Source organism: Haliotis rufescens, unplaced genomic scaffold (genome assembly GCF_023055435.1).
Source record: "Haliotis rufescens isolate VD_foot unplaced genomic scaffold, xgHalRufe1.0.p SCAF_49, whole genome shotgun sequence".
NCBI classification, from domain to species: Eukaryota; Metazoa; Mollusca; class Gastropoda; order Lepetellida; family Haliotidae; genus Haliotis; species Haliotis rufescens.
The window spans coordinates 3,048,928-3,060,442 of NW_025964212.1; the positions used below are offsets into that span (position 1 = coordinate 3,048,928).

General features: G+C 44.6%; 1 protein-coding gene across 1 annotated transcript; it reads right to left on the minus strand.

Moving 5' to 3' along the window:
- Positions 1–283: 283 nt before the first annotated feature.
- LOC124122859 lies at positions 284–10,616 on the minus strand. Its single transcript, XM_048383466.1, has 5 exons — positions 10,460–10,616; positions 6,884–7,793; positions 5,235–5,317; positions 2,737–2,843; positions 284–1,548 (listed from the first exon to the last, which is right to left on the minus strand). The coding sequence occupies exons 2-5, from the start codon at positions 7,723–7,725 to the stop codon at positions 1,321–1,323; spliced, it is 1,260 nt and encodes a 419-aa protein (XP_048239423.1). The 5' UTR covers positions 7,726–7,793; positions 10,460–10,616; the 3' UTR covers positions 284–1,320.
- Positions 10,617–11,515: the final 899 nt, after the last annotated feature.

Genomic DNA, 11,515 nt, shown 5'->3' on the forward strand with positions numbered 1-11,515 from the left:
CTACCATCTCCGTTCCATCCTCACTACCGAACCAGATATCGATATTCGATCACATACCATTACTTACCAGTCATACTTAGCGGCCATAAAAAAATCGAGTCCCCTGAAGGGATTCGAACCACGGACCTTCTGATAAGAGGTCTGACGCCTTGTCCACATGACCAAAGAGGTCAACCCCGTTAACAAACTGTCAAGGTAAGGATGTCATCGGTGTGATGACTCCACGCCCTGCTACATACTCCCCCGTCAAAAGAAGGCACGTCCCGGGTCGCACAGTAGGGTACTTTTGCTCAAATTTAATATGAACGTGCTCAGCCCGAAGTTGGGCGCCAAATTTGTAGCCGGGGTGGTGTATTTGATCCGGCTCAGGCTGGTGGAGAACACAGACACGAGCAGATGATGTTTACGCTTTTATTACATGATGGGGCTGGCTGCTGTTGAAGAAATAACCTGAAGAAAAGAACACATCCTTCCTCCTCAACAGCAGCACATGAAGTCAGGTATTTGCAGAATTACAGGTATATATATTTTAACATAGAAGTACAAAGCCATTTTGTAACCATAATAAAACTAGTAGTAATCTAACATTAACATTATATAATACTTGAAAAAGCACATGGGCCAAAATTGACCATGTGGTCAATTAATATTAATTAGTTATATAATATTAATATTTCATTTACTAATTTAATATTACTTTTAAAGATATTATATATGTTATTCGGTTAAATTCAGCACCCTAATATAGATACTAATTTCTGACAGAGGCAGATGAAAACAGATTGAAAAGTGGCCATTCCATACCTGAGGAAAAAAACATATCCTTCCTCCTCAACAGCAGCACAAGAAGTGAGGAGGAAGTCAGGTATGGAAGGAAGCTACCTGTAGGTGGCCAATTAGAAGACATTGCATTAAGCATCAAAGGCGGTGCTTAATGCAAGATATAAATAGACTGAGGGAAGCCCTGCAGGTGTTAAAAAATGTCTAAAGATGGACAGAAGGTTGAAGGGGAAGATCTGGTGAGAGATTCCCAGAGACTGAAAATCAGGGCGTTAAGTACATTAAAGATTTATTTACTGACATGCAACTGTAGACAAGACAACCAATCAACATATAGATGATTATGATTATGATGATGTATGAATAATGAGGTAAATAGCAATAAAGTTAACAACAGTGTTGACATTCGTTATCACTTCCGGTATCTAGAGTTATCTCCCTTTGACCGTAAGCGCTTGTCGCTGCCACAAGTCTGTAGATATCACATGTAGCACAAGTATCATAAACGTCACTTTTGAACTTTGGTAGTTTTTTACAGCATCACTTCAGCCTGGTCCTGCCCTTGTTGGTCAGTCTGAAGGTGTTGGTCTGCAACATGATGTGTACGAACTCGTCGGGGGTGATCTTCCCGTCCCCCGTGACGTCGGCCTCCTGCAGCATCTCCCGCACCGCCCTGTTGGACAGGCGCACCTGGGTGTGGTCAGCCGCCTCCCGCAAGTCAGAGAAAGTCAGGAAACCTTTCCCAGATACGTCCAGAAGATGAAAACACTGAAATTAGATAGTTACCAAGGTAACAATGCAGCGAGACGTACCACAAGGGAAGTTATATCAGACTACTGTAACAAACTTTAACAGGCCGACTGTGGAGTGATTGAGTAAGTCGCATCGACAGAATTTCAACCATTTTGTGACGAGCCGACTGTAAAAGTTGAGGCAGAAACAATATTGTGAACGTACCTATCAGTTTTTTTATCATCCGCACAAAGCAATCTTATCTCTGATTATGTTTGTTTGTTGTTCAACGCCACACTCGGCAATATTCCAGCTATATGACGACGGTCTGTAAATAATCGTGCCTGACCTGACAGTCCAGTGATTGATATAATGAGCATCTATCTACGCAATTGGGATACGATCACATTCAACAACCTCTACGCCTCTTACGACAAGCATGGGTTGATGGATACCAATTCTAACCCGGATCTTCACGTTTTTGTAAGCTCTGTGACTATTCTATGATGATGGCGACCAGGGCCCACTTGTGCAAAACGATCTTAGCACTAAGAACGTCATAACGCCCATACTCGTATTTTGACTAACAATGGCCTTAGTGTCTATTTGATCTCCTGGACGAGTGTACTGACTGAATGCTCCGAACCTGTATGATCTCGTGGACGATCGCGAGTGTACAGACTGAATGCTACGAACCTGTATGGTCTCCTGGTTGAGCGTACAGACTGAATGCTACGAACCTGTATGATCTCCTGGGCGAGTGTACAGACTGAATGCTACCAACCTGTATGATCTCCTGGACGAGTGTACAGACTGAATGTTACCAACCTGTATGATCTCCTGGGCGAGTGTACAGACTGACTGCTACGAACCTGTATGATCTCCTGGACGAGTGTACTGACTGAATGCTACCAACCTGTATGATCTCCTGGACGAGTGTACAGATTGAATGCTACGAACCTGTATGGTCTCCTGGGAGAGCGTACAGACTGAATGCTACGAACCTGTATGATCTCCTGGGCGAGTGTACAGACTGAATGCTACCAACCTGTATGATCTCCTGGACGAGTGTACAGACTGAATGCTACCAACCTGTATGATCTCCTGGACGAGTGTACAGACTGAATGCTACCAACCTGTATGATCTCCTGGACGAGTGTACAGACTGAATGCTACCAACCTGTATGATCTCCTGGACGAGTGTACAGACTGAATGCTACCAACCTGTATGATCTCCTCGTATGGATCTGGCCCCTCACCCTGCGACTTGATGATAAACTCCAAGAAGTTGATAAAAGTGACCTTCCCTTTTTGATCTGTGGAAAGCTCGTCTGAAATTGAAATGGCGGAGTAGGTTGAATATTAGGTTGGATACAGACTACCAATGTAAATTATTAAAATAAAGAAGTTCACACATATAAATGTCAGGATTCGAACCCCGGGTCAGCCTCAAGTTTCACCAACCATAGGGAAAAACGTTAGAATTCTAAACACATAATACCAGCGCACCGATTACACCTATCAACAACCAATTCCGATCCATTTCTACCCTTCGATGTCTTAGCTAAACACCCAAGCTCCATCCCCAACACACTATCCCCTCATGAATACCCTAGCTCAGCCAATCAATACACTAGTTTCACCCAGACTAGCTACAGCCTTCATTATCACAGCTCCACCCATTAAATTGCTTAGCTCCACCCATCAACAGCTTAGCTCATCAATCAACAAACTAGTCTCACCCATAAACACCCACCCCAGATCACACCTCAACATCCATGCTCCACCCATCAACAACTCAGTTCCATCAATCAGCACATTAGTCAAAGCCATTAACAGTCTAGCTCCACTCATCAACATTCTAGCTGCATCCTCCACACCCTGGCTCTACCCATACGCGCCGTAGCTCCGCCTTTGAAAAAACAAGACACCTTTGCACTGTCCACCAACACACCAGTCTTATCCAAAAGCCTAGTTCCATCCATCGACACCCTGTCTCAATATACGAGGTGTAATCATAGCATACATAGAATTGAAATAATGTCCTAAGTATATTCTATTTCATTTTAATAAATGTTCAACCAAGTTCTTTTTCAGTTCCGTCTCTTCTCCAGGTCAATTATCCGTGTTTTGTAGAATGTCAAATCCTGGTCGGTCAATCAGCTCCTAACAGCAACCGATTCTTGGTCTTCGTCATATATCTGACCATGCAAAAAAGTATTTTTCAGATTTAAAAACAGGTGGTAGTCACCAGGGGTGAATAGGTTGGATGAAGTTGATGCATCCACTTTCCCGAACTGCAGCCATTGCAACATGACTGGTGTGAACAGGAACATTGTCCTGGTGGAGAACACCAAGTCTGCCGCGATGCTTCTCTTTCATAAACTCAATCTCTTCAATAAGTTGGCATGCTTTCCTGTGGTAAGTAACCACTATGTCTTCTTGCTGTCCACATTTAGGTGGTCAAATTTGCTCAGTGGACCTGGTTGCTCTAAACCTCTTGGTTTGGGGAGACCCGACGTGTTTTCAGTCGGGTTTTTCCTTCGGGATCATGGTAATGCATCCATGACTCATCACTCGTCACTAGCCTAATATGAAAATGTTATGGGCTGCGATTCTATCTGGATAACAAGGCATTCGAGGTGGTGACCCCAGTGGCCTTTGTGGAACCTATTGAGCACAAACCTTTCACAAATTTAGATGTTCATGAAGGATTGTTTCTTATGACCGATACGAGAAGACTGTGGTCTCTTCTCACACATGGAGTGTCATAAAGAGTGTCCAATTGTTCAGTCGAATTCAACTATCAACAAGTCACAAGACTGGGCACGCTAAATTGTGGACAATGACTCAACAAGCATAGGTCAGTACTAAAAGATGCCACAAGTGAATATAACAGCATAACAACCTAGCTTCAAACTTTTTTTTACCCCTACTTGTATAAAATATCATAGTTATTCCCATCCATCGATATCCTATCTCAAGCCACCAGCATCCCAGGCCCATCCATCGATATCCTATCTCAAGTCACCAGGATCCCAGGCCCATCCATCGATATCCTATCTCAAGCCACCAGCTTCCCAGGCCCATCCATCGATATCCTATCTCAAGCCACCAGCATCCCAGGCCCATCCATCGATATCCTATCTCAAGCCACCAGCTTCCCAGGCCCATCCATCGATATCCTATCTCAAGCCACCAGCATCCCAGGCCCATCCATCGATATCCTATCTCAAGCCACCAGCTTCCCAGGCCCATCCATCGATATCCTATCTCAAGCCACCAGCATCCCAGGCCCATCTATCGATATCCTATCTCAAGCCACCAGCATCCCAGGCCCATCCATCGATATCCTATCTCAAGCCACCATCATCCCAGGTCCATCCATCGATATCCTATCTCAAGCCACCAGCATCCCAGGCCCATCCATCGATATCCTATCTCAAGCAATAGCATCCCAGGCCCATCCATCGATATCCTATCTCAAGCAATAGCATCCCAGGCCCATCCATCGATATCCTATCTCAAGCCACCAGCACCCCAGGCCCATCCATCGATATCCTATCTCAAGCCACCAGCATCCCAGGCCCATCCATCGATATCCTATCTCAAGCCACCAGCATCCCAGGCCCATCCATCAACTCCAATTCCACCAACCCTAGTGACACAATGCTTCTCTCGCAATAACCACCAGCTCCTAGCTCCACCAGTTACAAACTTACCTATCATCTCCTTAAACACGTGTTTCTTTGCTGTGAAACCAAGCATCCCCGCTGCTCTCCTCAGGTCGTAGGAGATGATGTAGCTGCAACAGTCACGTCAAAGTCACCACATGCTTAAAGTGTTATGGTAGACATGTGGAGGACATTTTGACATTTGACGCATCAGTGACAAAAATGATATCCGATGCAATTCCCTATTTTGACTTGTACCATATGTTCCCATGTTTTTTCAGGCTAACAATTGACTTGCCTTTGCATGTGTTTGTAACGGGTGCCACCGATGGGGCAGGATACGCTCACTTTTCGCGAACCCCTTGTATCATAACATTTTGATAGTGATTCATAAACACATGCTCACGATATAATTGGAATCGCGAATCGACTCTGCTTTTTGCAGAGTTTTCTATTAAATATGGAAAAAGGTTTTTGTAGCTTTCTTTACATGCCATTGTCACAATAGCAATTTAAACGTAATAACCGCCTCCGTGGTCCAGTGGTAGAGCGTCCGCCCGGAAAGCGGAAGGTCCGGGGTTCGGTCCCCGGCCGCGTCATACCAAAAGACGTTAATAGATGGTACTTGTTGTTACCCTGTCGGCTCGGCTTTAAGGGGCTAAAACAAGGACTGGTCGGCTCGGAGTCAGTATACTGTGTCTGAGTGGGGTATTGTGTTAAACTGCGGCATGGTATCTCAGTCAGCTAGCACTATAAATCGGCATCAGTCCGGACTAGTACAAACAGTCACACAAACACACACACGTACATGCACGTCGCTATATAAGTGCAATAATCTTGGACGCGACGTTAAACCCCATTTCACCTCACCTCACCCTAAACGTGATAATTTGTGGTTGGATGCTGGTAACTTAAAGATGTTCAAGGTCTTTGGTAGTTATCAGATGTACTTTTGTATTGTCAGGTTCCTGAATAAGCGAAATAGTATATGTGGCCATATTACCTATCTGGGTACAGGAACTGTTTTACAAAGTCCTTCCCTGAGCTGTGAGTATTAATTAGGTATATGTGTCGATGCTTATACACTGTAAAGATGTCATTAGAATGTAAACACAGACCTAGACATGTTTAGATTCAGGGAAACTCTTTGTAAAAGAGTTCCCGTACCCAGATAGGTAATATGGCCACATAAACACAGCTACAGTTGCCATTGACAACAAGGGTATTTGAACTTGCAGGGGATCAGTTCAAATATGGAACTGTATGTATCAAGAAAATACATTTTGTAAAATATTTAACCAGTGTTTTTGCATCTCGAACTCATTTGTGCTTTGTCGCTTTTTCGTTACCCCTTTTCCCATTCACTCAACCATCTACACTCAAGATCAATTCTTCACTCCGATATAAATTAACTGTACATGTATTTGGCAAATCACTGTGCAGAGTTGCGTCCCTTGGGCACACCAGAAACCTTTGACTGTGGGTTCGAATCCTGGTTCGCCCCGATTATGTTTCTAGGTTGTCAGCACCACACCCGTGCTCGTGGCTTTCACCGAAGTGGTAAACGTCTGAGACCTGCATCAGTTCGGGCTTTCCTCCTACATGAAGCTGACACGCCGCGATATAACTGTAATGCTGTTCAAAGCGGCGTTAAACCCAACTCACTCACTACAGGTATTTAGGCAGATCCTCCTTACCCCCTTCCTTTGACGTCAAACATGTCAAACACCAGCTTGAGGTCCCGGATCTCCTCGGTGGTGAGATTCAGCCGGATGTGATCAGGTAGCAGCTCGTTTGGCATCTCCTTGCTGCTGTAGAACTCAGTTGCCATGACCACCACGTCAGGAGACGATTCTTTGTCCTTTGGAATGCCATGTTTTGATTTTATTTGTGAAATCATTTCCACTGACTCTCGAGCGAGATCTTTCTGTTGACTCTCCATCGCCATTTTCTCTTCCTCGGTCAGGAACGCTCGTATCACTCCGCGGCTATCACGTGACCCCGGCACGAGTTCAATACCTTTTCGCCTCCTTACTTCTTCCATTTTCCTACGAAGAAGCGCAACCTCTTCATCTCTTTTCTTCCTCGCTGCCATCTTCCTTTCCTCGTCCGCTTTTTGCATCCGGTCCATCTGAAGACGAAGCTCCGAAGAAGTGGACTGCCTGCTACTGAGATTTCCGGTCCGATTATTGGCGTATGAACACGCACCGTCATCGCGTGAGCGAAACCCGAGACCCTCTTGGTTGTCACTACTGTCATACGACACACGTGACCCGCCCCCACTTCGTCCCCTCCGACTTCCGCCACTCCAGACGCTGTCTTCACGGGAGGGGGGCGCACAATCGCTCTCCAGAAGCATCAGCTCGTCGGGACTTCCGGTTCCGCTCGCAACAGTCCAGGCTCCGCCGCTCTTGGAAGCCTCTGACCCAACATCCTCCACCTCCACCGCCTCGTGGTCAGACCCACCGTCGGGATAATGGGCGTGGTCCAGATCTTCCCCGGAAACTGCGGAGCCCCCCGTGTCGTTTCTGGACGCCATATTGAAAGGTGTCAGTTCAGTTTATCTTCACGACTAATCCGCCACTGGTCCCAGGTGCATAATCTAAGCTGAAATTATTAATTTAGACATCTCTTTAAATATACGAAACTAAAATAAACCAAGTCGAATTGCATGGTGTGGTTATACTTAAAAAGTTGTGTGTATTTATATGAATAGAAGTTAAAGAACATCCGTTCTTTTTTCATGTAACTATAGTAAATCTGTCTTGTTCTTTAACTTTCTAGGGCACGGGTGGCCCAGTCGTCTAAGGCGCCGTGATTCGCTGTGCAGGGTTGCGTCCCACGGGCACGCCAGAAACCTATGATTGTGGGTTCGAATCCCGGTTCGCCCCGATTATGTTTCTAGGTTTGTCAGTACCATACCTGTGCTCGTGGGTTTCACCGAAGTGGTAAACGTCTGAGACCTGCATCACTTCGGGCTTTCCTCCCACATTAAGCTGATATAACAGGAATACTGTTAAAAGCGGCGTTAAACCCAACTCACTCACACACTCTTTAACTTTCCTATGAGTAGTGTATTTGAGTCAGTACACAACCAAAGGGTCAACAAGTAAGATAGTTCTATGAATATACAACTTCTTTAATACAATGACGTATCGGTGTAGAAAACAACACCGTCATCGTGCAAGTGGCAGGAGCATTATAACCAGGATAGACTTATCTCCCTTGTTCATCAAACCAACTTCAAAATGCCACTTAATAAAGTTAACCAAAGTGACGTTTGAACGAGTCAAACCTGGGACTGCCAGTTCGTCAGCCTTTAGCCCTAGTAAATGCAGTTAATTATTGTCATACATTTCTGGGATGAGTAATGTTTAATACATTATGGTGACTTATTACCCAGTGCATTACACCTCTATGATAAATACACAACACCCAATAGCTCTCTCCCCTAGTGTAATATGTTTGGATGGCTATTTTGGCGTTGTGCCTTTCGAATAGGACTGAGAATGAAAATGAAAATAAAGCAATGGGAATGTACCCTGGGTATTTACTCGTATCATAATAGGAAGGAATAACATTGGAAGGTGAATGCTGCCAAATTCAGATACTTGTCCAGCGACGACTTAAGAGTAACAGGGTAGGTATCCCTTGCACACACGTCCACGGCAGTTCCATTACCGAAGCTTTTGAATATACTCGGGACGGACTGACGGCTGAGAGCTGATTTGCAAGCTAACATTGTGTTTTCTCACTCCATATGATAATGAGCTTTGTAACAAATCAAGGCCCAACAATAACCCAAAACAGCAAATCACTAAGGCTGTAGCCTAATTCAAATTCTTTCACCATGTGAAATTGCACTGTAATAATAGTTACATGTTGGTATTGATTAAGAGTTCAGATTCGGGTTTAACTCCCAAAAGTAATGAAATCAGTTGATTGATTTGTAGAAACATGAAGAGAAAAGATCGAAATATAAGACGGCATGTGCCAAACACACGCCTGGAGCTCGGACCAAAGCCATACAATTGAATGTAGTATTGGTGGTAGCACTACATGGAGGTAGCCGTCTTTTGGGATTTTAGAGAGGAAAGTAGTGCATAGAGGCAGTGGTCAGAGTAATAAGTGCAGAGAGGCAGTGGTCAGAGTAATTAGAGGAAAGTAGTGCAGGGAGGCAGTGGTCAGAGTAATGTATAAAAGTAGTGCAGAGAGGCAGTGGTCAGAGTAATAAGTGCAGAGAGGCAGTGATCAGAGTAATGTATGAAAGTAGTGCAGTGAGGCAGTGGTCAGAGTAATTAGAGGAAAGTAGTGCAGGGAGGCAGTGGTCAGAGTAATGTATGAAAGTAGTGCAGTGAGGCAGTGGTCAGAGTAATTAGAGGAAAGTAGTGCAGGGAGGCAGTGGTCAGAGTATTGTATGAAAGTAGTGCAGGGAGGCAGTGGTCAGAGTAATGTATGAAAGTAGTGCAGGGAGGCAGTGGTCAGGGTAATTAGAGGAAAGTAGTGCAGGGGGGCATTGGTCAGAGTAATGTATGAAAGTAGTGCAGTGAGGCAGTGGTCAGAGTAATTAGAGGAAAGTAGTGCAGGGAGGCATTGGTCAGGGTGATGTATGAAAGTAGTGCAGGGAGGCAGTGGTCAGAGTAGTGTATGAAAGTAGTGCAGAGAGGCATTGGTCAGAGTAATGTATGAAAGTAGTTCAGGGAGGCAGTGGTCAGAGTAATGAAGGGAAAGTAGTGCAGAGAGGCATTGGTCAGAGTAATGTGATGAATGTTTGCAGGGAGGCAGTGGTCAGAGTAATGAGAGGAAAGTAGTGCAGAGAGTCAGTGGTCAGAGTAATGAGGGGAAAGTAGTGCAGAGAGTCAGTGGTCAGAGTAATGAGGGGAAAGTAGTGCAGAGAGGCATTGGTCAGGGTGATGTATGAAAGTAGTGCAGGGAGGAAGTTGTCAGAGTAATGAGAGGAAAGTAGTGCAGAGAGTCAGTGGTCAGAATAATGTGATGAATGTTTGCAGGGAGGAAGTTGTCAGAGTAATGGGTGGAATGTAATGTAGGGAGTAAGAAGACATTTTTTTCAATATCTAATTCCTCTTTGTAATTACAAACATACAACACAATATAACATTTGATATATGTATAATCGTGAGATATTCCCAGTACTATTTCACCTTAAAATCAAATTGTTTGCATCAGAGTATCAAATTTGCGTTCCAATGGTGACATTTCATTTAGAATTATACCTTAACCATTGAATTTCAAGGATGTAATAAGCCTCTCACCTGTTTCGTTCTCCTTCCCCACAGACAGACAACACTGCAGAAATCCCGGGGAATAGCGTTAAAACAGAAATCTTAAACGTACAAACGTCGGATGACCAACCAACACAAACATAGAGTTAACATCAGTACAGTCTTCTAGTTTACCTTATCGGTGCCGTGTTTTCTCCGTCTGGCTCTTTTAGGTCCCACGTTCTTATCAATAACCGCCTGACCATACGGATTTAACCGTTCATAAATCAATCAATCAATATCCAATATTATCGATACAATAAGCGCGTATCACTCTCTACCGCGGCTTATCGGCCTGTCCCCCGATAAGCCACTGGCTAACATTCTATCGCAGTGTAGGGAGTCAGGGCTATGAATAAAGGGGATAGGGGTGGGAAGTGACGGGGGAATAATAATTATTCTGTAGTCCACAACTACAGGGCAGGGGGAGGCATTGTCCCTCAGACCCCCGACAACACCGAGCTTCGCCAGAAGACCAACTCTTTGTAAAGTAAAGATCTCGAAATAGCAATTTCACTTTCAGTTAATCCGCGTGATTGAAAGGTTCAGGCCCTCATGGATTGTACGTATTCAGTACGTATTGTATGTTGCGTCTGTATGTCACAGTAACCCTGTACTTCAAGTGGAGGTCGCCGACCCCAGATATAAGTTGGTGAGACCAGGGCCCGTCCCACAGAGCAATCTTAGCGCTACGACTACCTCAAGCCTATGTTAAATCTGGGGGTTACGATCATCTGGCGCTAAGATCGCTTCGTGGAACGGGGATCTGGGCCCCGTTCCACAAAGCGATCTTAGGGCTACGTTAATCGTAAGCCTATGATAAAGTATGGGAGTTACGACCAACTTAGGACTAAGATCGCTTTGTGGAACGGGCCCCTGAACCACCGCTGTGTACTTCGACAGAGGGAACTAAGTATATGTTACAGGTTACACACAACCAAATGTTTTCCCATAGACTTCAATAGTAACGTTATATATTTTTTTTAAATAACTAAGCATTCAACAGCTATTACCTGTACGTGTGTGCACAGTTTGGCCTTAAATAAG